General features: G+C 41.1%; 1 protein-coding gene across 1 annotated transcript; it reads right to left on the reverse strand.

The window, feature by feature from the left end:
* Positions 1-324: 324 nt before the first annotated feature.
* plcxd2 (phosphatidylinositol-specific phospholipase C, X domain containing 2) lies at positions 325-27553 on the reverse strand. Its single transcript, XM_061238947.1, has 4 exons — positions 27423-27553; positions 25946-26412; positions 10947-11191; positions 325-478 (listed from the first exon to the last, which is right to left on the reverse strand). The coding sequence occupies exons 1-4, from the start codon at positions 27532-27534 to the stop codon at positions 325-327; spliced, it is 978 nt and encodes a 325-aa protein (XP_061094931.1). The 5' UTR covers positions 27535-27553.

Genomic DNA, 27553 nt, shown 5'->3' on the forward strand with positions numbered 1-27553 from the left:
GCAAGGGATCAAATAATTATTGCTCCACTACTCTACAGCTCCTCACCACTCTACAGGCTCCTCGCTACTCTAAAGCTTCTCCTAAGCTTCTCACTGCTCCTAAGCTCCTCACTGCTCTATAGCTCCTCACTAGTCTACAGGCTCCTCACTACTCTACAGCTTCTCCTAAGCTTCTCACTGCTCCTAAGCTCCTCACTGCTCTATAGCTCCTCACTACTCTACAGCTCCCCACTGCTCTATAATATCTCATAATTGCTGGACTGATGGTCATATGACTGCTGGCCTTTATGGTCAGGTGATTTTTGTGATCACTGGCTACTGTGATCAGGTGACTGCATGACGAGGAAGAAGTAGGTCATTGATCCCAATGACCTTGTTGGCGAAGTCCACCAGGTCCACAAAATCAGATGTGATGATGTTGACCCCATTGACCCCTGGCTTCTGTGCCTCCACCCAGGCCATGATAGTGGGCAGATTCCTGCCAAAAGGAGATGGGGAGAACAGTCACACAAACTGTACACACAGTATAAAAACACTACTAAAAGTAAAAGAGTGCTGTACACAACTTAAAATGCTACAGTCAAACAGTGCTGTACAAACACTCACATAACACTGTACAGTCATATCCTACAGTATATCAGGTCTAATCAACTCCAGGTCCTGTGGACCAGAGTGTCGGCAGGTAGTTGCTCCTGCCATACACTACACCACCTGCTTTCAACAATGAGCTTAATTCCTGGACCAAGGAGATAAAATCAATAGTGAGATCAGGTGGTGAAGCGTAGTTAGAGCAAATACCTTCAGACACTGTGGATTGTAGGACCTGAAGTTGCAAAGCACAGTCTTAAATCATAAATGGATTTTCAATGAGACATTCTGAATGGTGTGTGACACCCTAGAAGTAGCGTGATTAAAGGTTGAATTGGAAACATTACATGCAGTGTGGTCATAGTGCACACAGAAGGATTTAATTATCCAATACGCCACAGGGGTACATATCTTTATTTGTGAGGAGGAGCTGCCAATATGGAAGACATTCAGCTCTGAGCTCCTGTGGGCAGACTACAAGACATCGCCCTGGCTTTATACTGCCTGCATGTCAATTTACTGATGTCAACATGTATACTTAATGCAAGTACATGCACACTTAAATACCAAGTATTGGGACAGTATCAATTGGTTGTTTTCCCTCTGTACTGATTTATATTTGTATTTCAAATAAAACAATGAGTGTGAGGAAAACTCTGCATTTATTTAATGTGTTTCTTTACACAGACATTGAGCTATATTACAGCAATGCCATTCAATGAGTCAAGTCCCCCTATTTCAAATCAGCAAAAACATTGGGAAAAATTGCAGTCAGCTGTTTTACATTTCACAAGTTTACCATATTACTAAATGGAAAGCTATGACTGCTGTGAGTGCATGGGTTATATCCTGGAAGTGCTGGAAAGTGGTATTGCAGAATGTTTATGTATTCCAAAAAAAAGTGTGGAATGTCCTAAAGGAGACCTACTGGAGGATTCAGGCTGTCTGCAGAAAACATCAGAAAGTGGTGATGGGGATTATAAAATGTGAAAAAACAATCCTAATTATATAAATGGCAAATGATCTCCACTCATTGGGGGTGAAAGTATTGTAGGACAGTATGTGGAGAAGACTTAGAGAGGCAAATTACAGAGCCTATGCTATGCAAACAGTCACTTCTACTCATTCTATAGCCTGCCAACTCAGCTCACACCATAACTGTGCCAGCTGCTGAGGTGAATGTGGGGGAGGCATTCTTCTCTGACTTGGTTATTTTAATTTGGCAACACTGGTGGCAGATTTAGCATTTTGCCAACTTTAAAATGTCCCACTGAATGGCACACTTCCTTGGACTTAGATTTGGGCCATTGTTTATCGTAACTAGACCTGTATATCTAGGTTATTATGATCAGGCCAGTACACTCAGCCCTGTGATTAAGAGTGTGTCTAGCCAGAGGCTGTTAGTGTACAGTAGCAGCCAGGACAAAACCAGGAAATGGGAAGTTTGATTTGCATGTTTACCCCTGGATAATAAACAATCGTGTTTCCTCCATTCTGGCCCCCACATCCTCTGAGTTGCTCCATTAAACCACTTCCTCCTGGACGATTTGAGTTTCCTGTGAGGCCAGAACCCCCTGTGCACCCTCTTGATGACCCATACTGACAGGCTCAATATTCACACGCTTCCCCATATCTCACTCATTCAAATCTATTCTCCCAGAACATCACCCTGCAGCTTTAGATAAACCCCACACTAAACTCAGAGAGGACCTAATCCACAATGTCATGGGAGAGACACACGCAAGTGAGAGGTTTTCAGTTACAATGAGGTCTGTAAGTATTTGGACAGTGGTACAATTTCTATCCTTTTGGCTCTGTAGTCCAGCACATTGGATTCAAAATGAAACAATGAATATGAGGTTAAAATGGAGACTGTCACCTTGACTTTGAGGGTATTTACATCCTTATCAGGTGTAGGAATTGCATCCATTTTTATACATCGTCCCCCATATTAGAAGACCAAAAGTAACTGGACAGTTGGCTTCTCAGCTGTTTCTGATCAGTCCGGTATATTTAATTGCTTCCTTGCAGGTGTAAGGCGAAAGATATCAGGATCTTGATTCTTGGCTTTCGATTGCCTTTGGAGTTGGTAATCATAATATCTGTCAATATGAGGACCAAAATTGTGTGAATAACGGAAGTCAAGGAAGCCTTTATGAGACTGAGGAATAAGAAAAAATAGTCAAAAACATTCAGTAGGTCAAACAATAGGCTTACTAAAATAAACTGTTTGGAACATGATGTGAGCTCAGTAATTGTAAAGGGGCTGGTACACCAATTATTCTTCTGAATTATTCTTAATGAAGAAAAAAGCCTAAACACCTGTCTAACAGATCAGAAACAGTCTTGAGCATGTAGGCATGGATATGTCAGTGACTACTGTCCACAGAAAACTTCACAAACAAAAATACTACACTGTGAAATGCAAACTACCATGACTGCAATACAGCTTGCAAAGTACCTAAAAGAGCCAGCAGAGTTCTGGAAAAATGTTTTTTGACAGATAAGACCAAGATTTACTTAAAAGAGGAAATGTCAAGAGGAAAGTTTGTAGGCATTGATAATGCAACTGGTGATAGCAGCAGCAGAATGAATTGTGAAGATTATAGAAGCATCTTATCTGCTCAAGTTCAATCAAATGCCTCCAAACTCATTGGATGAAGCTTCATCCCACAGCAAGGCTATGATCCCAAACATACAACAGTGCTCATAATGGCTTCCTTAACTGTTATTGGCACAACTTTGATTCTCATGTTGAAAAATGTCAATAACAGACTCTAAAGGCAATCAAAAGCCTAGCATCAAAACTCAATACTGAGATATTTCTTATACCTGCAGTAAGGAAGCAATTAAATACACCTGTGTAATCAGAAGCAGCTGAGAAGCCAACTGTCCAATTACTTCTGGTACTCTAAAATTGGGGGACTAAAAAGGGATGCAATTCCAACATGGATCATTCGATATGGATGTTAATACCCTTAAAATAAAGTTAACAGTCTGCACATAAACCTCACATTCATTGTTTAATTTCAAATCTAGTGCGCTGGAGTAGAGAGCCAAAAGAACAGAAACTGTACCACTGTCTAAATATTTAAGGACCTCACTTTATTTTTTTGTTTGCATTAGATTCAAATTAACCAGTTAATCACAGAGTTTGCAATGGCAATTAATCACCATTTTAGAATTTTGACACATTTAACCCAAGTTAAACCTTTAAAATACATAGTATAATACATAGTATTTTAAAGGTAAGTATAACACAGAAATAATTAAAATAAAATAATATGTTCAATAGCCTCTTTTATCACCGAGAACAATGCAAAATATAAAGTAATTTGGTAAGAGAAAGCATCTTTTTCCAACATATGGCATGTATTTTTCCAAGGTAATGGCCTGTAACCAAATATCCAAAATGTAAGCTTTCATTCAAAGTCCCTTGTGGATTACCTGTCACTATTCCTCACAGGAGAATTGAGTAACTATTCAAATCAAATTGTATTGACAGATGAGGGGTTAAACTGCACTCAATTGCTCACTCAGGTAAAGTGCATTTTCCATAATAGAGGGCATCTTCGATCCCATATCTGTACACTGCTTTTTTCAGGGGAAACAAAATTACACTCTACATGTTTTTTGTTTTCTTTGTTAGATATCAAAGACTCCAGACTGAAAAGGATAGGTATCACCTCCAACACATGCAGCACCATACTATCGCATCTCCACTCACTGAGATAGAAGAGCACAATAAACTGTTGCCCCAATGACCAATTAGTATCAGGCAATGGGGATAGGAACCATTGAGTAAGGAAGTTAGACATCGTAATGTAATGTAAGTCAGACATTGTAATGTAATGTAACATCATGTTGTAAATATCCAATGTTGAACACGCATTTCGGTTTCCTGCCTTTGAGAAGGACACTGAAAGGTTATTTACAGCCACCTACTGTAAGTCTCACATCATTGTTCAGTTACTCCACACATCCACAGGGACAGGGCTGTGGGGTAAGACAGGGCTGCATCCAAACCTGTTCAGTATTGACAATGATTTAGTGGTGCTATTGGAACAGTCCGCAGCCTCACAATCCACAACACAGGAATCGATGCAGGGAACCACAATCTGATGTCATCCACAGAACAACGGCTGTTCCAAATTAAACCCATGCAGGTTTTTGCAAAAACATTTTACAAATATACTGTATCTAAAAATTACAAAAACTAAAAATATTGTGCGTGGAGCAGAATTAGGCCAGTTCCCGTTAAAACTGTAGACAAGTGGGGGGAAAAAAGTTGCTTTGAGTGACAACTAATGCACAGAGGATGATATAGCACTCTCCTTTCTGTCTCAAACACACTCTGTATCTGCAGAGTATTGCATACTCCACATAGGCAAGAGTGGAGTACACTTAACTCTTTCTCCTCCTCTGTCCTTCCTCCTCTCTCTGCCCTCCCTCTATCACTCATTCTCTATCTCTTTCCCTCCTTTCCATCCACACTCTCCTTCTTGGCCCCCTTTCCACCACCTCACCCAGAGCTCCTCTGAGTAATGCACAATTGCCGTAGTGTTTATTACTGAAGTGAAGCACACAAGTATATTACAGAGACATCCTATCAGTGGGAAATGGCTACCAGGTAACAGTGCAAAAGAGGTGACCAGGCTGAAGGGGGAAGGCTGTGTGTGACGTAGGTAACAACAAGAGCGGTTACGCTCATTACTCTTTTTAGGGGTTGAGGGGTTAAACTGGAAAGCCACTGTGGTCAAGCGGAACAGTGATTGTGAAGTGCACATAGCAGAGGATGTGATTGTAAATGGAAATTACAGTATTATGATCTCAGGGCTGGGCAAGCCAGCCTGCTGCTGCTCATTCTGATAGAGAGAGCAGAGAGCTAGTCTGCAGTGCAGGTCAAGAGCTACAGTCAAACGTGAAATCTTTCGCCCCCTACTGGCTACTCACAAGAATGACTCACACAAAACATGTGCGCATAGTGTGGTTTGTATTAACATCCATGGATAGATCTGTCCTAAAACATAGGCATTCAAGTTAACAACTGAGCCAAGACATTAAAATATCTCAAAGTGAGTGGACCTATTAAATATGGTGGACCACTCTTGATGCTGTACCTCACATTTTATTGTAAATAAATAATGTGTACCCCTTTTCCCTATATGACAAATGTCTACAAGTCCATAACCTCTAATAAAAGTAATTTTTCATTCATACATCATACGGAAAAAGCATCACCCAAATAATTTGATCCAACAATTTCATACAGCGTTTCATACAGTATACCATGAGAGAGAGCCTATAGTTAACTCCATTATAGGTGAATACACTCCTTATAGGTGAATAGAATAGGTAAAATAGATTACCTTGGTTGCTACGTGATGACACTAGCAACTAGAAGAAATATTATGCAATTTTACAGTTGTATAATATAAAGTCATTATAGACATAAAACTATAAAAACTTATGTGTGAGCTATTCACATTCAAAGCTGTGCTATGTAAGCAGTATTTGGATAGTTAAGTTTGGTCACTTTTGCTTTGTTGTTTGTTTATTTGTTGATTAAAAAAATAAATAAATAAATAGGCCCTGGTCCTTATCTTTGTTGTGCAGGTAGCAATTGAAATTGTACTTCCCTCTAGGGTCTTTCAGCGCACTTAGCCCTGGTTATGGGTATGCACTTTGTTGTACGTCGCACTGGATAAGAGCATCTGCCAAATGTAATGTAATGTAATGTAATGTAATGTAATGTCACTGTTGGAAGACTTTGCAAAAGGAGCTATACACCATCCATGCGTTTTTGGGAGCAGACAAATTTCCTTGCACATGAGGATGAGTCCACACCATTAGCCAGAGCCAGCTTGTCAAAGCTTGCCGAGCAATATATTTTATTGTGCTGGATACAATACTATTGATGGGACTACACAATAGTTGTACTCTTGCCTGCACCTCTGTTAACTGCACTTCAAAGTCACATTCAGAGAATTATTTTTTACTTGCCGCCATTTTTTATATTCTGCCATTATGTTTCCTTATGTTTTACTACAATTATAATTGTGTTATTTGGCATAGATTTACATAGTTTTGGCATAATTTGACAGAAACTTAAATAGCCAAATAATATGCACAAAGCAGGGGCGTCTCTGCGAGTCGGCTGGGGTAGAAATAACCCAGAGGAATTCCTCTGCTCACCCAGCAGAATCATCTGCCCATCTAATGAAAACTCTTGAGAAAATCACCGTTATAGCTATTGACCGTTCATAGTTTTCTGTAATTCTGTCATTTGTCATCAAAAAATGTACTACTTTTCGATTGGCCATTTTTAAGGTGTGGGTGTGCTTAGTCAGTGTACCTCCTTTACATTATCGCTAAACCACAACACTTTTTCACATGGGCACCATATTATTTTTTAATGGATGCCATGTCATCTAAGCCTAGTTTAACCCTTAAGCCTGTGTTTTACCGCAAAAATGAATGAGTTGCTATGGTCACTTGTCCTCCAACACGTCATCATCAAGGAAACTGTTACATGATTAAGAACAATCCATTCGCTTTTCTCATGTTAGTATCAGTCTGAATCAGTCTGGGTTTGCTATTCTCAGAGAAGCCTTTAAAATTTCGTCACATTAATCACAAACTAATTACTCTCCAGCGACCGATTATTTTTCTGAGCCCCACAGAAGAAGATCTAGGATTTATTTGATTCCAATTTGGTCCACATGGTATTACGTCACAGTAGGTGCACTTGCTTCGGGCACACCCGCGCATGAATGAGTATGAGGCTGTCAATGACTCAACGAGTGGCTATGCAGAAAAAGGGCCAAGCTGAAAGAGTTCCCTGCACAGACTGTTTCTCAGCCCAGGAGACAGAGGATTATATATATCCATCTTCAGTGTCGTTAGGCCTGTCTTGATGATATTGTAATTTTGATATTATTACTGTTAATATTATTAATAATGTTACCTGCAAAATCGTGTCCATTGTTCATGGTGATGAATTGTGAAGAATAAATAAAGCTGGCCTCTTAAATTAAGATGCTGTGATGCTGATATGATTCCACCATATTATCTTGATTACATTCTTATTTTGATAATGTAATAGCCTACTGTTATTAAAAATGTTAGATGATATATACTAATCAAATCTGAAAAATAAATAAATAATGTAAATAAATAATGGGACTAGCTTTCATTTGCTTTTTATTTTTGTACAATGCTACGGTGCTGATCAGTACTGTGAAGTGGTGAAAATGAAGACGGTAAACCTGTCAATTACAAAGATGAAAACTTTATGAATATAAAAGAATACCCTATGTAAGACTAATTTATTAACAGAATTAACAACAATTTTAATTTAATTAATTTGCTGTGATAGGCCAAATCATGTCAGTGGGTACATGAGTTTATACCCTGGTGTAAAATCCAGTTATGACCAGCTTGTTTTGTTCGACAAGGCTCATACCGAGCATTACAGTTCTGTTTGCGCTCGTTTGTTCAAGGCATATGGTTCCTGTGAATTGCAAATAGGGGGCAATGCTGTCTTGTTCAGCTTAGCTGTACTAACCTCTTTTCAAGCAGTACTAATGTTTTTTTTCCCGGTTATGTTTCCAGTCTCACTGCGTCTATATCATCATAGTAAAAATGTAAAAAATGAACTGTGCATGTGCCAATTATATCACCCTGGCGATTTGTCTCCGAAATAGGGTAGCTCATCTTAACTTTGAGCTCATTTTTCTGTCCACAGGTATTATAAAATATATTACCTTGTCACTGTGTCAAAAGCTTGGTACGTATCTCATACCAAGTTTTTATGAAAACGGAAGGAATTAGACTTTACATACACAAAAACAGGTGATCTGGAAGTCATTTCTTATTTATTTGCCATGAAAGTTGCAATGTCTTGAGCTAACTTTGTTTGGAACACAGTAAGGTTATGTTACTCACCCAAATGCTTTCAAACCAACCTGCATCACATTTAAAATGGAACTATACTTCAAAATTAGGTTACCAGAGTCCGCTAGCCCCATTAGGCAGTAGAATTACAGGTTTACCTATAGCAAGTCCAAATCCTGTAATTTGTTACCACCTCCTACTTCATGGACATGGGGTTGGATTTTAGGAGGCAAAGAAACATAAAAATATTTACAAAAGTACAATATCGAAAGTAATATGATGTCTGCTGTACCACCAAACTTCAACACACACGTGCACTAAAAAACTGTCCTCTGATATTCTGCTCAGTGAATGCAGCAATATTCCTGTCTGTCACTTGAATATGACATATTGAACCATGTTGGAAAAGGTAAGACATTGGTACTGAAATGACCTAGCAATGCATTTACGCAACAAAAAGTTTAAGAAGACATTTGCTTAGGTATAGTCCAAAGAAATATACAGTGTTCTCAAAAATGGCTGAATGGATTACAAAATAAACTCCAACGTTAGTCATAGCTTCATAACCAGGTAATTGTATATTTTTGTTCATATATTGGAACATGATTTTTGGCATAGAGAAATGGTATTAAGGAGTGTTAGAATAATCCTTTTGTTGTCTGAGTCTGTGACGAGGTGAGGGTTGTAGCCCATGAGTTTTGCGATGGGGAGTTTTATTGCCCTGTTTGGCAAATAAGTGGCTGATAAACATCTAAACTGCTGTTCTCGCTAGCGGAGAGTATTTTTAAAAATCTGGCATTGCCATTTTCAGGTTTTGTTATGTGGCATTTGGGTGAAAAGTTTATGATGTCAACCAGTGTCCAATTTAGGCTAAATATCAGATCAAGAATATCTTTATTAATTATTTCCCCATTGTGTGTCCATGTTTTGTGCAAGGCATGAACAGAACACTACCAACTCAGGTATAAATAGGAAATTCTCCCATCGTCCTGCTTTCTCCCATGTAATGTAAACACAGCAACTTCTACACCCTATTTATAGCAAACATCGTTTGAATGCTTTATGGAATTTACAGTACTGTGCAGAAGTCTTAGGCACCCTAGACTTTATTATATATATGTTTATTTTTGGAGAACTCCAAATATTTTCCAAAAGATTTAATTTTACAGAGACATTTTTGTATTTAATTTATAAAAGTAACATATTACTGTAAGCAATTGACTGCTTTTTACATAAAAACTTGATCAAGGCTGTCTGAGATCAGAAGCAAGGAGCCAACCAAAGTCTGCAGAAGAACTTCTCCAACATGCTTGGAGCTTGGAGCAACCTCCTTGCTGATTGCCTTATAGAACTGCAAGACAGCGTTGGCTATCTCAGAGAAGTGATGCAGTTTTAACACCGAAGGGTGGTCACAAGAAATATCGATTTGATTCAGTTTTTAACTGTTCTGCCAAATTACTCAAATGTAATGAAAAATGTATAGTACGTTTATTTAGGACCTTTCATTGTATTATTTTTTAAAGAATCTTATCTGTAGAGAATGTTATACACGTGCCTAAGACTTTTCCATAGTACTGTATATTCAATTCTAATTAATCATAAATTAATCATGACCAACCAAATTAAAAGCACCTATTTTAATATTGAATCCAGTTGTATTTTTTTTATATGATATGAATCGTTATAATATTATATTCAAGTCAAAATAAAATATGAATGAAAGGAACAACACTGGAACAACAAAAGCACAAAACAAGCTTCAGAACTGTGTGCTTTCATTTCCACATGCAATACGAACAGCTGAGAGCACTTGGAATCCTACAAAAAACTGACATCAGAAAACTTTGATAAATTCCACATTATTTGTGTAAATACATTTCCTAAGGATTTATATTAAATTTTGTTTGGCTCACACTTGATAAATGAGGCCCATTAGATGGATATGAAGAGTAGCTGTCTTAGCAAAAATTGCTAATAGTGTAAATTTGTCAGTTAGAAAATTATTTAGGCTATTATACCACTCTTAGCGAATAAATCTACAATCCCACAAATTGTCCTACAGTTTACTTCTGCTGCGGGAATTAGGCTACACATTCTAGAACTTAAGATATTTTAAATGAGTATGCCTGAAGTTAAAAAGGCTTGTACTTAAACTCACACCACAGTTTATTCTTGAACTTAAGAATCTTATCATTAAGGGAAGTAGATAGGCAATTGGCAAAACAGGGTTCAAGAAGCTTGCATTATGTCAGCTACTGTATTCTCTCTGATTAATTGATCTATTTTACGTTTTTTTAAAGTATAGTTTCGTATAATAACCACAGCGATTTGGTCCAAAAAGCCCTGGAGAAACGTCCATTTCCAAGGAGATGATTGGTCAAACCCTGGATCAAGTTTTCCATGTGGCCGTCAGGATTGACAAAAAGACACACAAGGGGGCACTTGTGCATACAAACACAAACCTCTCCACCAGGTGGTTACGTAGGCCCTTGATGAGTCCACGGGCTATGGTACGCACTCGAGGGGTGAGGATGGCCTGAGAGACGTGGAAGGTTCCATACTTGGCCCGCTCCCCCAACGTGGTCTCCAGGAATTTAATCAGCTTGGAAGCATTTGTAGTGTTGGCCCAAGGGGCTGGAATCTTACTGCCAGGCCACAGGAGTGTGGACTCCTCCATAGCTGAGGGGTGGTGGTAGAACACCAGGACCTGTGGGGTGGATATTGGATTAGAACAGATCTGGTTCTGAAAAATTGTTCCTGTGTTTGATCTGCACTTCCTTATACGTTGATCTGGATAAGAGTGTCTGCTAAATGCTTTGTAATGTTATATAATGAAAACAGATCAGATTCTGGGTCAAAACAATGGGTACAATCAAAGCAACAGCTGCAGCTTCCATATTGGAAGCAAAACTAAATTGCTTTGACCACACTGCACAACCATCATACTATTGTCACCCTCAATAAAGAGGCATATTATATAAAACAACAAAAAAAAAAAACCTTGAAAACTCGTTTTCATGATATGAAATGAATAGCCTATATCACTCCAGTGTGGTTGTTAACAATTGATAAAAATTCAGAGGGCCATTGAGCTCCAATTAAGAACCTTGTGTTTTTACTTGGGGTGCTCATGGTAATCAATATGTACCACTATTTTTTGCTGACACCTTTTTTGATGACGTGTTTACTGTACAACAGGATTACTAATACTGGTCAGAGAAGTTCGTACTTGGGCTCTTCTTGTTCCACAGCGCCTATACAAAATGTAGGCAATAGCATTCATATGTACAAGTACTTGATGAAACAGACAACAATGATTCCTGAGTAAACAATGGACATTCTAAGCATTATTATGCATTTGGTTTGCTGGACCCTAGCTGTGAAAATGACACTGACATTAACTTATTTTGTGTTTGTGTAGTATATGGATTTCCAAAATGCAGAGAAAGTGAGGTCTCCCCACACTTATTTTGCCACCCACGTGGTAGAAAATATGAAACTGTTGTCGCCATTTAATATGTTTATTCAACAAATTTCAATTTCAATGTTTCCATGGCCAAGTCCAACATTTACCATCAACCTAATAAACGAGCAGCCATGTGCACACCGCAAGTAATCTGTAATCATAGTGCAGCCCCTCCATCGGATAATCTTGTTCATTTTTTCAGCATGTAGCTACAGGCATAGATAAATTGTATGTAATTATAATGAATGTCTAACTGGTGGATGTTATATTATTTCAAGATAATAAAGTAGGTGTAATGAGTCAATACATTAAAAGCAGTAAGTATACTTACTAATATACTATAGTAGATTTACTCAATAAGTACAAATCTTAAAATAAAATCTAATTGAGATTTTGTAAAATTGTGCAACTGCAAACTAATTCTGACATTTACTGTTACCTTTTCCCTGCTCTTTCTCCTAGTAAACAACAAAACCGTGTAGATGAGGGATACTACATGCACACCTCAGTTTGCTGTTGCCCTCACTGATAGTATTCTGAACATGCTGATCAAAGATACACTGCTCTCAGTGGTTGAGGATCAGGGCTTCCAGGCAATGTTTCGTGATAATAACGAACCATTGCCGGGAAGCCCTTGATCCTTATTATGCAAAAGGACTGAGATACACACAGTAGTAAAGTTCAATCTTTGAGCTCCTTTAGTCACATTGGGACCACAGTGCAGAGGCCCTTGGAGACACAGACATCCCCCCAGCATGAGAGTTTGTGTCGCACCCTAGTGAACGGGGCCAGATCCTCCGGCACCTGTGATGGCCATTCGGTGTGTATGTAGGTGCGCAGGGTGCAAGGTGCCCTGTTCCGATTCCCACTGCAGCTCCTCCAGTGACACCGCTGTCTCCAGGAGCCCATGCAGCATCTGGATGAGCTCTGGCTCTGCATCATCGTCAGCAGAGACAGTTGGGGAGGGGGCATCAATCGACGTTGTCCCTCCCTGGGGTGAACCTGAGCTGGTAGTTGTACTGCCTGAGCCACTCCCCCAACCTGTGCAGACTGAGGGGCCTGTGACCGCTGCCCGAGGCAGACAGCAGCGTGGTGAGGGCCTGGTGGTCTGTACGGAGGGTGAATTGCCGCCCGTATAGGTAGAGGTGCCACCTCTCACACACCCAGACACAGGCTAGGGCTTTGCATTCACCAAATGAAAACCTCTGCTGAGTGGGGTTGAGAGCCCTGGAAATGAAGGCAACTAGCCGCTCGATGCCATTCTGCACCTATGACAGGACAGCAAAGGAGCATTTGTCGCTGTTCAGGTTCAGATTATTTTCCAGGAGGGCCGCAAATAACCTGTTGAGCCGCTCAGCCGGGGCATGGACCACAATGTCATCCAAGAACACAGCAACCCCAGGGATACCAGCAAGGACGGATGTCATGACCTTCCGGAAGCAGCAGGGGGGCGGAGCTAAGCCCAACGTGTGAGACAAAGGCTGTCAGGTCCCTGCTGGCTGGGTGGAGGGGTACCTGGACATAGCCCTGACGCAGGTCGAGCTTCGTGAAGACCGTGGAGCCATAGAAGTGGGTGGTCAGCATAGGGTATTCATCTGGAATCACCCCCTTGTTGATGGACCGTAAGTCCACACACACTCTCAGCCCCCGATTTCTTCTTTGCGATTACCAGATTCGAGATCCAGGGGGCGCGTTGACCAGCTTCATGATCTCCAGCAGCGTGTCAAGTTCCTTTGTGACATCATCCCTCAGAGCGAGAGGGATTTGACGCAGGGCCTGCATGACTGGTGACACCTCTGTGTTCACCAGGGGTCTGTATGTGAAGGCTGTGAGGCAACCCAGTCCATCAAACAGCACTGGCCATTTCTGCTCCCAAGTGGAGGTGACTGGTTGAATGGCTGAACCACTGTCGTCATGCAGTGTGAATCCTAAGCCCGTGAAAAGGTAGAGCCCCAGCAGGTTGGCACCCCGCTTAGCGATGTGGAATGGGAATGCGGGCATGTGCTTAGATCCATAGTGCACTGGTACCTGGAGGATGCCCACAATCCCTATCTTAGAGCTGTCATATCCACACAGAGCAGTGGAGGGCTTCTGCAGTGGCACATGAGCAAAAAACCTGTTGTATGTGCTGAGACTGAGAAGAGACATGGTTGCGCCTGTGTCCAGCAACAAGGGAAGGCTCACATCTCCAAGCTGCACTGTGCATGTCTTAAAGATCACATAGTAGACACGATTCTGATCTCAGTACAGTCGCTGTGGGCTGATGGGGGTCTGGACTGTGGGGGATGAGCAGCAGGCGCAGACCTGCACATTTTAGCAAAGTGGTTGGGCTTCAGTTCCTACATGTCTGCCCTCGAGCTGGGCAGTTTGGAGCCTGCAGTGGTCAAAGCTATGTTTGTTCCCCTGTTGCTGGCTCGAAGAAAATTACGCAAGAAAATCCCTTCAATAAGCTGATCCCGTATGACCTGATCCTGAAGCATCCCATAGTTGCATTTCCTCGCAAGATCCCTGAGATCTGTAATGTAGCTCAAGCCGTCTGTGAAGCAAAGTTTTCGTAGCTTGTAGAAGCACACGTTGTTTGCCGGTAAAGTGATTTGTTAGGAGGGCAACAGCTTCCTTCTAGGTCTCTTGTAGGGCTCTGAATATCCTCTGACCCTCTGTACCGAGACAATGATGCCATCTTCCTCTTGTCCGAGATGTCAACGAAGTCCATGAGGTCTATGAGGTAAACAGCAAAGTCTTCTAGCCATCCCACCCATGGAATTGGAGGCTTGCCGGGCACAGACAGGAAAGGTGCTGGTGGTGGTAAAGTAAATCCAGCCATGTTCGTCGCCAAATGATATATATATATATACCTATATATATACAGTGGTGTGAAAAAGTGTTTGCCCCCTTCCTGATTTCTTTTTTTTTTTTGCATGTTTGTCACACTTAAATGTTTCAGATCATCAAACAAATTTAAATATTAGTCAAAGACAACACAAGTAAACACAAAATGCAGTTTTTAAATGAAGGTTTTTATTATTAAGGGAGAAAAAAAATCCAAACCTACATGGTCCTGTGTGAAAAAGTGATTGCCCCCCCTGTTAAAACATAACTTAACTGTGGTTTATCAAACCTGAGTTAAATTTCTCTAGCCACACCCAGGCCTGATTACTGCCACACCTGTTCTCAATCAAGAAATCACTTAAATAGGACCTGCCTGACAAAGTGAAGTAGACCAAATGATCCTCAAAAGCTAGACATCATGCCGAGATCTAAAGAAATTCAGGAACAAATGAGAAAGAAAGTAATTGAGATCTATCAGTCTGGAAAAGATTATGAAGCCATTTCTAAAGCTTTGGGACTCCAGTGAACCACAGTGAGAGCCATTATCCACAAATGCCGAAAACATGGAACAGTGGTGAACCTTCCCAGGAATGGCCGGCCGACCAAAATTACCCCAAGAGCGCAGCGACGACTCATCCAAGAGGTCACAAAAGACCCCACAACAACATCCAAAGAACTGCAGGCCTCACTTGCCTCAGTTAAGGTCAGTGTTCATGACTCCACCATAAGAAAGAGACTGGGGAAAAATTGCCTGCATGGCAGAGTTCCCAGGCGAAAACTACTACTGAGCAAAAAGAACATTAAGGCTTGTCTCAATTTTGCCAGAAAACATCTTGATGTTCCCCAAGACTTTTGGGAAAATGCTCTGTGGTCTGACGAGACAAAAGTTGAACTTTTTGGAAGGTGTGTGTCCCATTACATCTGGCGTATAAGTAACACCGCATTTCAGAAAAAGAACATCATACCAACAGTAAAATATGGTGGTGGTAGTGTGATGGTCTGGGGCTGTTTTGCTGCTTCAGGACCTGGAAGACTTGCTGTGATAAATGGAACCATGAATTCGGCTGTCTACCAAAAAATCCTGAAGGAGAATGTCCGGCCATCTGTTTGTGACCTCAAGCTGAAACGAACTTGGGTTCTGCAGCAGGACAATGATCCAAAACACACCAGCAAGTCCACCTCTGAATGGCTGAAGAAAAACAAAATGAAGACTTTGGAGTGGCCTAGTCAAATTCCTGACCTGAATCCTATTGAGATGCTGTGGCATGACCTTAAAAAGGCGGTTCATGCTCGAAAACCCTCCAATGTGGCTGAATGACAACAATTCTGCAAAGATGAGTGGGCCAAAATTCCTCCACAGCGCTGTAAGAGACTCATTGCAAGTTATCGGAAACGCTTGATTGCAGTTGTTGCTGCTAAGGGTGGCCCAACCAGTTAGGTTAGTTAGGTTTAGGGGGCAATCACTTTTTCACACAGGACCATGTAGGTTTGGATTTTTTTTCTCCCTTAATAATAAAAACCTTCATTTAAAAACTGCATTTTGTGTTTATTTGTGTTGTCTTTGACTAATATTTAAATTTGTTTGATGATCTGAAACATTTAAGTGTGACAAACAAAAATAAGAAATCAGGAAGGGGGCAAACACTTTTTCACACCACTGTATATATATATATATATATACTGTATATTGCAAAAGGACTGAGATCCACAGTAGTAAAGTTCAATCTTTGAGCTCCTTTAATCACGTCTGCCACACATTCTGACAACACACACACCGTAAACTAGAACAATGACGTACCCATGTAACGTCGTAAAAATAACAAACAGTCATACATAACACATACATACGTTTGCATATTTCATCCAAGATATACTCTACCCTCCAGATAATTATTCACTAAAATTATGGAGAAGAAATATGAAGAGACATTCCAGAAAATCTAAACTGCAATCACAGCAACCAACAACAAGTTGCCACTGGAAGAGCGACACACTGCAGGAAACATTGCAGTTGGATTGAAGAGGCAGCTGAGAAATTTGGAATTTCAACCAACAAAATCATGTCTGTGGTACATGATAATGTTGCTAATGTAGTGGTAGCTCTGAAGTTGTTAGAACAGAGGCATGAGATTTATTCAGTCCAGTGTGCAGGTCACACTTTGCAGTTAGTTGTTAACCATGCCTTGAAGAATCCTCAGATTACCAAAGCAGTCAGGGCTGCATGATGCCTGATGCATTTTTTAAAAAGTGAGCTGGCTTGTAACAAGTTTAAGACCAAGCGACAACAAATGGGAGCCCCTGACCATAAGTTGATACAGGATGTGAGTACACATTGGAATACTACTTACGACATGACCAGCCGCCCTTGGAACAGCGGTGGCCTGTGACCCAGAGCTAACACGGCAAGGGAAGCGATACCTAGACCTGAAAAGCGAGCAGTGGAGCCTACTAGAGGAACTAGAACAAGCGCGTAGGCCCTTTGAGTGTGCCACCACCTTCATCAGTGGGGAAACATATGTCACAGTGTCTGCTCTACCTCCACTCATCAAAGGGCTTCTGAGGTCTACACAAAATCTCTGTCACCAGAGGAAGGCCTTAAAGTGCAACTTCATGTACAAGCCCTCGCATTGCAAAGTAGGAAGAGTGAGTCAGATCAGGAGGACCTGCAGCAAAATGCCAATGTGGCCCAAGAAGCAGCCAGTGTTTCAGAGAAGCATCCATCTCTACTGGACTCTTTGCTTTGGTCTGATTCAGACTGATTCAGGTGAAAGGCAAATTAAGCAACGTTTCCCACACTGGCTATGGTGGCCAAGTCATTCTTGTGTGTTCCAGCAACATCAACTCTAACTGAGTGCCTGTTTTCAGCAGCTGGGAAATTGAATCAATTGTTTTTTTTTCCCTTGGTAAATTAATTGTTGAGATTAATCGACTAATTGATTAAAAAAAGAAAAGAAAAAAACAGATCAATCCAAAACAAAATAATCGTTGTTGCAGCCCTATCCCATTATCATAGGCCTTGGAAGTCTAACGAACCCAGAGCGAAATCGTTACCCATATATGTATTTCTGGATCAACCACAATTTCTCTATGGGGAAAATGAATGGGCTTGTCACATAATCATCTCTGTCATAGTCTGTGATTTAAGATGGCGTTTCTATATTCAGACATTTTTATCCGGATTCATTGTTCTGTTAAGCGGCACTGTATCCAGTGAATTTCGATGCCGCTTTCCAACCAAAATAACTATTTTGTTAGCAAAATGCTAAGACTATAGCACATCTTTTATACATCACAGCTTGCGGTTCCATGAGAAGGGTTCCCAGGCTCGTCAATGCTACCTTTAGCCAGCAAAGAAATTTAAAGCAACAACTCGAATAACTTAAGGAAATTACTAACAAGAACACCAATGATGACAAGAATAAGGACACTTACAGCAGTATATACAACCGTATTAAGTAAAAAAATGTATAACTACTATGTCTGTTTGCTGGTGTATTGACCCTCTGCCTGGACACTTACTAACAAACTGCCTAACTCCTGGTGATTCTGTTTGCTGGCGATCGACCTCCGCCTGTTTTCAATAAAGTCTCTGAAAGCAACTCCTGGGTTTTGCTACTGGGTCCTGTTATTCTAATTCCTGAAACGGTGTATATTTTGTGTAGTTTAACCGCATATGGGAAGAAATGGATATGAGCGAGTGCTAAATAGGACCGAATATGTGCATGGTACACATGGAATATACAATGTTACATTCCAAGTTATTGTGGCTGATGCATTTATAATAGGCCGGCTGTGCTAGTTGTAATCCTGCATGGCTCACAGTCTCTGCTTGCTAGAAATGTGCCAATACTATCCTGCATCATAACACACAAGACAGTGATTTAAATGATGTATATTTGCAGTCTGTGGTGTTCCCAGATCACCAGTTAAAAACATTATTTTCAGGGTGCTAAAACACAGATGTGTTAATAACTCTTGATGACGTTTTCAAATAGCCGTGCCACTCACTCACAAGGCGTGGGTTGCTATAATACATAAGTGAAAACTAGCCCATCATTCTTGCTCAAATGCAACCATGCAAAATCCCCATGTTTAAACATGCCCCATGTTGGTTTGTCCCTCGGTTACCCCTACATGTAACTAATACCATTTATTGTAACGTCTGCATAATAAAGAGTACTACTACTTTCATTATTTTAAAATCATTTACTTCTGGAAAGTAAAAAGAAAGTGCACTTTAAATAGCCTCTACTCTCTGGAATTTTGTTCAAAAAAAGCACTGACCACTCCCTGTCACCGTCAGCTTTCTTGGGCTTGTCAGACAAAGGAATGGAATAAGCAAACCTTCCGTCCAGATAAAGCGGCAACGTATTGTAAATACTGATTTCATTCAGTTTCCCCAGCCCCGACACAGGTGTCAAGTGAATCTTATATGTACTACTTGGTCTCCCAAAAGTCAATCGATAGTTTGCAAATTCATGGCACTGAGAACCAACACTTATGTGTAGGAATTGATAGGCTATTATCTACTTATCTTTATCTGGGAGCACACACAGCTGCATATGGAGTAACTGATTTGTGTCACTGCTTCATCACAGGTGACATTAGTGATGGATTGCTTCTAGGTGGTGGGTAGGCTTCATTTGATTATTACAAATAGCAAAATGCCTAATGTTCCTATGAAGTGGAGGCTATTAGGTGTACCAGGGAGACATAATAGTTCAAATAAAATACAAATTACATTTTTATTTTATGTAGGCCTATAATTCTAATTTAATCTGACTGCAATATAAATTTTTCCACCCTGTGTTGCTGTGTACAAAAATATGCTACAAAACCAAAATGATCTGGTGGATGAGAATGATAGCTGATTTTCTGATTGCTACATGAATGCATTTGCAACCTGCATTAAAAAATACTCTTTTTGGACTCTTTGGACTAACCAGATGTTCAGTTCCTGCATTCATAATTATCATATTCTTGATAAGGGCTTCAATAGTAACATAATACAGGTAATGAATATTCATGGTACAATATTATACTTGGTCACATCCTTTCAGGAATATTCATGAGATGCGTAATACATGGTTCAGCTTCATCAGATATTCAATGTTAACAATACAGACCTGTTCACCTATAAAACCTGTAGTATTGATCCCATTCATAGATATTCCACTCAGAATAACATACTGCAGCTTTTAGATGGTCAATAAACAGCCGTAGCCTTTTCAATGGTCTGACTGCAAAGAGACAGAAAATATGTTTGGTGGATCTGTGTTATGGGGATGCCGGTAAAGGACCCAAGTGCAGACCAGAAATGGAGCGCAAAAACAGGGTTTATTAAGTCCTCAAAAATAGACAATGCACAACGGCCGACCACAGGAATAAAAAGTAAAACACAAAAATCCAAAGCTCAGAAGTTACAGGGAACGTGGAACAAAAATATTCTCCAAAAATCAGAACGGCGCAAAGGTAAGCAGAGCAAAAATTTGACAGCGTTTCTCACCAGCCTTACGGGCAGATACTGGCACGACCTGACAAAGACTGAACAAAAGGGAAGAACTTAAATAACAGAGGGAAGCTGCTTATGGGCAGGAGACAACGAGGAACAGGGAGGAATCAATCAAAACAATGATTATGTAAATTAACTGAGGGGAGTGGCAGACAGAGGCAGGTGAGGGCGGGGTCAGGACAAGGAAAACAAGAGCACATGGTGAGGCAGACAATCACAGGCAATACTAAGACATACGTTTTACCATGAAAATAAATATGAAAAATAATTAATTACAAAAAATCAAGGATAATAAACAATGAAATAAACTCACAAAACAGATCATGACAGATATGTACAGCAATCAATGATGTTTACTGCCGGCTCCAAAGTAGACCATTATAACTTAGCCCATACACATTCCACCCCCTTTGCTGCCAGTCTGTCAGTCTGTCTGTCTATTCAACATTTAAAAAAACAACTACCAAAATTCAAGCAAGGCTGCCACAAAAAAAAGCTGTAATGAAGGCAAAGAGTGGACACGCTAAATACTGAAATATTTTATATTGTACCTAGAGGTTTTTGTCACATTTTGTGTTTAATAATGACAACATTTTGGTATGATGACTCTTGATCTTTGCTGCAAAATGGAGATCATAGGGTCAAAATTCTGCATAAACAAATGTGCATATACAGCAGCTATATGATGTGAAGGAAGGTTTCCACCACCTTCATGAATCCATATCATGAACAATTCAGGCTGTACTGGTGGTAAAAGGAAGTATATACATACCTGTGTGTGTGTGTGTGTGTGTGTGTGTTAAAACCTCTGTACAATGCCCTCCATAATGTTTGGGACATTATGTCTTGATTTGCCTCTGATTTGCCACAATTTTAGATTTGGAATCTCACTATTAAAATGTGGTTCAAGTGCACATTCAATTTTATTAAATGGTATTTTTATACATTTTGGTTTCACCATGTAGAAATTACAGTGGCAATATAATGATCCCAAACATACTGCTAAAGCAACAAAGTAGTTTTTCAAAGCTAAAAATAGTAAATCCTTGAGTGGCCAACTCAATCATCCAATCTGAACCTAATTGAGGATGTATTTCATATGCTGAAGACAGAGAACTTAAGGGGACTAGCCTCCGAAACAAGCATGAGCTAAAGATGGCTACAATACAGGCCTGGCAGAGCATCACCCAGCAATTGGTGATATCCATGAATCGCAGTCATTGCATGCAAAGGATATGCAACACAATACTAAACATGACTACTTTCAATTACATAACATTGCTGTGTCCCAGACATTATGGTACCCTGAAATGGGGGGACTATGTATAAATACTGCTGTAATTTCTACATTGTGAAAAATGCCTTTTATTAAAATCTGACAGCGTGCACTTTTAGCACGTGATTTTTTTTATTACAAATCTCAAATTATGGCGTACAGAGGAAAATAAATAAATGATGGGTCTTTGTCCCAAACATTATGGAGGGCACTGTAGATATAAAACATACTCAGAGGTAAGCAGGGTTTTAATATAAATGCTATCTGGCCTGGAGGTTCAACACTGACAGCCTCCAGACTCCCACTAATCCTCTGAAGCTCCAAGACCTTTACTCTATTAGCTTGTGTGATTAAGGACACAAATAGCCATACCTGTGTGTGTATGTGTGTGTGTGCGTGTATGTGTGTGTGTGTGTGTGTGTGTGTGTGAGGTTACAACTTAATGTTCTCCACAGCCTGCAGGAACACAGCAGATGCTGGCAGCTATGACAACACCACAGGCCCCCAGATCAAATCACTGTAACAGACCTGCTGTAATGGATCAAGATCCACTCTGACTCCCTCTTGGCGAATATAAAGATGCATAAGATGGGATCAGAGGTTGACTCGGAGAGTTTATAGAACAATTTTAGAGAACAGTCGGGATGGGCACTGCATCTCCAAGTCCTTTTCTAGGGAGAGGTGCAGCCCGCCATCCTCAGCATACAGGCTGGCTGCTCTACACTCCAGGCCACCATCTAGGGGCAAGTGGGACAGAGGCCAGAGCAAGGAGGCTACATGAACATTACTTAGGCTACTGTTGGCACTGGCTGCAACCACAGTCAAGAAGACATTGTGTAGCAGGTGCCACTGGGGCACTTTCTCATGGGTCTCCCAAAAAGTGACTTCTGACTGGCTCCCTTGTTACCAACCCACCTCCTTCAATGAGGTCAGCTGAAGAACCATCTGTCCATTGGAGAGGACACAGGGAGGACACTGCAGCAGAATGAGTCTGTGAAAGTCTCATTTTTTTATTTTCCCCTTCAATGCCACCCCTCTCAATCTCACACCCTAAGCCCCTCACAGCCTCAGGTCCTCATTTTCCTAAAGCACTACTCTGCCCCACCCGACTTTGGACCCCATCATTTACCCAATCTCCTTTTCTAGTCTCAGGTCAGATAGGTATGTCTGAAATATTGGGGAAGAAAAATAAATAAATAAATATTGTGTTTATAACTTCTCTCATAAGTGGTATCTCGGAAAAGACTGTCCCTTGATGGAGGTTAGTATCACTAGCCAGAGTCATTCATCTTTACCCTACTCCACCAAAAATGTGTTGATGGACTCTGGTTGCTATCATACCTTTTTTCCATCACAGGCCATTGATAGGCACACAGTAGTGGGTATTCTGGGTGTGCACATGGATGTTAATTTGTATCTGACGGCACAGAATGAATACTTAGTGCCCAAACCCCCCTTCCACTAATTCTGCGACATGTTTTGCTGGGGTTTCACGAACCGGATGGCCCAATCCTGCTGTCCCTGACTAACTTTGAGCAATCCCGAGAAGAGACACTGAATCAAGTCACCAAACAGGTCATTCAAATTGATGCTTGACTGTTCGACCAGCAGAGGGCAAGGACACACCCTTAGTTTAGTGTCATATTGGATGAGTCAAGACCCACAGGGGGCACCAATCAGCTTGTCAAGCCTAAATTCTTATAATGCACGATCACTAGATGCTCACTAGCAAAATACAAGAAAGTAGCCTACCCGGGGAGATAACTGATGTTCAAACGAAATTTGGGAGGAACATGAAATAAAAAAAGGGGTTCACAGTTGGGCTTCATTGCCAATTTTGTATTTACTCAGACACAATCAGAAGAGCTAGCATAATTATCTGTTCATCAAGTTAGCTGGTATAATTATCTGTTTATATTGTGCAGAACCTGATCTGCAACTGCACCATGCAGTCAGGAAAAGGTGAAATGTATGTGGACAATTAAAACAGATGAACGGTCGTTTCACTGTGCTTTATTCCAGTCAATAATAGGCTACTACACAGAGTATGAACAGCAAATTAATCTTTAAACAGGCTACAAAATCAGCTAAATCTCACTGACTCCCTATGTGTAGGCTATGCCAATTATTTTCAATAATGCAGCAAGCATTAACACAACGAGCTATAGTTATCCATGGTATCGACACCTCGGCCCCTTGCCACAGGAGTTCTTTTTTCTCTTTACACTCGCTCCCTTGGCCCTGTGATCACTGCACATGGGCTATCCTACCACTGCTATGCGGACGATACCCAACTCTTCATCTCGTTCCCACCATCTGATACACAGCTTTCTGCCCGTATCTCTGCTGGATGGACAACCACCATCTAAAGCTCAACCCAGGTAGGACTGAAATGATATTCATCCCTGCTAATACCTCTCCCCATCTGGATCTCTCCATTTCCCTTGGCGATACCACACTCACGCCATCACCCAGTGCAAGGAACCTCGGCGTGGTGATGGACAGCAAACTGTCCCTTTCCGAGAACATTGCGGCGGTGACCCGGTCATGCAGGTTCTTCCTATACAACATACGGAGAATCCGCCCCTTTCTCACCCCCTACTCGACCCAGCTCCTGGTCCAAGCGATGGTTCTGTCCCGCCTGGACTACTGCAATTCCCTCTTGGCTGGCCTCCCAGCGTCCACCATTAGACCCCTCCAACTTATCCAGAATACAGCAGCTCGTCTGGTCTTCAACCTTCCCAAATACTCACACGTCACCCCCCTGCTTACTTCCCTCCACTGGCTGCCTGTCATGGCTCGCATCAAATTCAAAACATTGGTGCTAGCCTTCCAAGCAGTTAAGGGGTCTTCCCCAGCTTACCTACAAAAAATCATCAGACCCTACACCCCTGCCAGACCTCTTCGTTCAGCCTCCACAGGCCGCTTGGCACCTCCCCCTCTCCGAACCTCCACCTCACGCTCACGACTACTGTCTGTTCTGGCTCCACGGTGGTGGAACGAACTCCCCGTTGAGGTCAGAACTGTAGAATCTCTCCCCACCTTCAAGCGCAAACTGAAGACGCACCTCTTCAAGCAGCACCTCTCCCCATCCCTCCCTACCTCCCTGTGATCCTTAATTGTTATCTTTGTGATTTACGTAGTGTTTCGGTATTTTTAGTTGGCTAGGTAAGCAGTATTTGGATAGTTAAGTTTGGTCACTTTTGCTTTGTTGTTTGTTCATTTGTTGTTAAAAAATAAATAAATAAATAGGCCCTGGTCCTTATCTTTGTTGTACGGGTAGCAATTGAAATTGTACTTCCCTCTAGGGTCTTTCAGCGCACTTATCCCTGGTTATGGGTATGCACTTTGTTGTACGTCGCTCTGGATAAAATGGCAAATGAGCGTCTGCCAAATGGCAATAATGTAATAATGTAATTATGCAATGATAACGTCTCCAGCAGAAAACCCTTCATTGGAGCAAGCAATCTTAGTTTGTGTTAATTTGGTATTTTTTCTTCTAATTTTCAGAATTAATCAGAAAAATTAATCACAAATTACAAAAGCCCTGCATGTTGCTAGTCTAGCTAAAATGTAAAAATAGGTTGTATCAAAGCATTTAACCAAACGTAGGCTACTATACTTACAGCAAGAGCGATTTCTTTCAAAGTACTAGCTGTTAGCCAGGGTTTCTTCTGCAACCACACTGAATTAAAACTGTGGGTTTTATCCTTTCCTGCTTGGGTGATGAATATTTTCTGGATGGTGGGGTCCCAACTTTTTGATCACCAGTTTCTCTTCTAAAGGTGGAGAACTGACTTTTGTGGTTAAAAGGTTTTCAACCTTATTCATGGTGATATTTTCAAAGGATGTTATATTTATTACCTTACAGTATGGACTGCTTCAGTGAAAAGCTTAGGATATAAGCGTCAGCTAAATAACTGTAATATAAATCTGTTGGTCGTGTCAGAAAGTAAATCCTGTAGCCATTCCAAAAGCTCCCTTACGACCACTTCCATTAATGAAGGTCTCACTTGAAAGAATTGGCATGGATGTTGTTGGGCTATTAAAACAATGCCAAAGGATATTACTTTGTAATAGCACAAGTGGATTGTGCAATGCAACAGCTTGATTTGGTTCCCCTCTGCAATATATTGGTGCAGACTATTGCAGAAGTCCTATTTCACTTTTTTTCCCATATGAGAATCCCGGAAGAGATTTTCACAGATCAAGGTCCCCTGAGTACATGACCCCAGAACATGAATCAACCATGGCATTTCAAAAATAATCTTCCCCCTAACACACACACTTGGCCAGTACAATGTCTCCAGCCAATCCACACACACAATAAACATACACAGCTGGCACACCTGTCTCTGGACCTGCCCTCTCTACTCACCTGGTACTTCTTCTCCCACAGGAAGTTGAGAGTGATGTCCTCCACCACCTGAGGAGGACACAGTTTGTGCCCAAACACCTCCTGCAGCATACCAATCAAATAGCAGTGGTGCTCACGCCCCATTGCATAGTGGTGATTGAAGTCTAAGAAAACCACTTCCTTAGGGTGGCCATCCAGGAAGCGGTTGATATCGGCCAGCCCTTCCCGCACCCGGTGACCAAACAGACCATGGATGAAATAGATCTCAAGGCCCTTCTCTCCCGGCTTGGACGACACCCTCAGGTCGAAGTAGCGGATGCCACCCTCCAGCTGCTCACAGAACGTCAGGTTCTGTGTCATGGACCACTTCTTCATCATCTTCTTAGCTGGCAACCGGAACACCATTGCCAGGTACTTTACCACCGCCATTTGATCGGGCCCCACGGGGGCCTTTACATCCACCCAGAAGGTGAAAGAGTCATGCGACCCTGGAGAGAGACAACTGAATCCTATTTCATCACAGTCATCATTTATTTTTGTACACCTGCGAAACAACTCAATGCTTCATTTGAGTGAATGGCATCCCAGTGGTATGCTGATTAATGTAGTATCACACATGCATGTACACACACGCACACACACAGTAAAATATCAAAACAAATACAAAGACACCACACACACACACCCACAACCACCACAGACAGACACACACACACACACACACACACAGAAACACACTGTACACTGTACATATTGCCACACACCACACACGTGTATGCAAGCTCTTGGCGCTGTTTTATTCATGACACTGACACAGTGCTGTGTTGTAATGCAGAAATGTGTTCAATGAGTCCAGCACTATGACCACTATGCTATATGCTCTGTTGCTGTGGGGCAGTTAGGGATAAGAAAAACATTCTCAGCTGTAGGCCTAGATGATTTATTGTACGCTCTGGATAAGAGCGTCTGCCAAATGACTGTAATGTAACGTAATGTAATGATATTAGCAGTAAAGAAGTAAAAGTTTTTTTAAGCTCTGCAGGGTGCTGTTGTTTAGGTGTCTCTATTTATGTATGAATTCTAAAATGAAGGGCAGGACACAAAGTAACTGATAGGGCTAACAAATTTTCATTTTCTAGAATTAATAGAACTGGAAACTGCAAATACGTTTGATGCGTTTGAATGAAATTTAAAGAATTAGCCTTTGTTACGTTTCCTCTGTAGACTACTTACTTTAGCCTGAATGGCAATAACAGTACTTTTTAATCTTAAAAATAAACTTCAAAACCAATATAAGTGGTCCTGATCTTGTTTAAATATTGAAACACTTTGAAACGATTGTTGCATATTTGAATGTCAAATAGCCTATAGATATTATAAACATTTTGTATGGCGAAACAGTGGAAAACGAGGAAGAATATAAGCTTTACAGCTGTCATGGTAGTATATCAAAGCGGCCAGATCCCGGCTAGCGCTGGATTGACCAAGACCTACTTACCTGGCACCGCTAGATACTTTAGGGGCATTGAGGTAAGCGTGGGGCTAAGCGCACCCATCCAGTCGGCGTTTGAGTCGCCCGTTCCATCAGCGGACGTTTTCGTGATTCTCATGATACCCACGCGAGCCCTG

This window comes from Conger conger, chromosome 4 (genome assembly GCF_963514075.1).
Source record: "Conger conger chromosome 4, fConCon1.1, whole genome shotgun sequence".
Lineage (NCBI taxonomy): Eukaryota > Metazoa > Chordata > Actinopteri > Anguilliformes > Congridae > Conger > Conger conger.

Coding starts and splice junctions, on each gene's coding strand:
- plcxd2 (XM_061238947.1), bottom strand. CDS start 27,534: ATGAGAATCACGAAAACGTCCGCTGATGGAACGGGCGACTCAAACGCC. Junction 11,192..25,945: donor TGTGGGAGAAGAAGTACCAG/GTGAGTAGAGAG, acceptor TCCACCCCACAG/GTCCTGGTGTTCTACCACCA. Junction 479..10,946: donor CGTAACCACCTGGTGGAGAG/GTTTGTGTTTGT, acceptor TCCTTTTGGCAG/GAATCTGCCCACTATCATGG.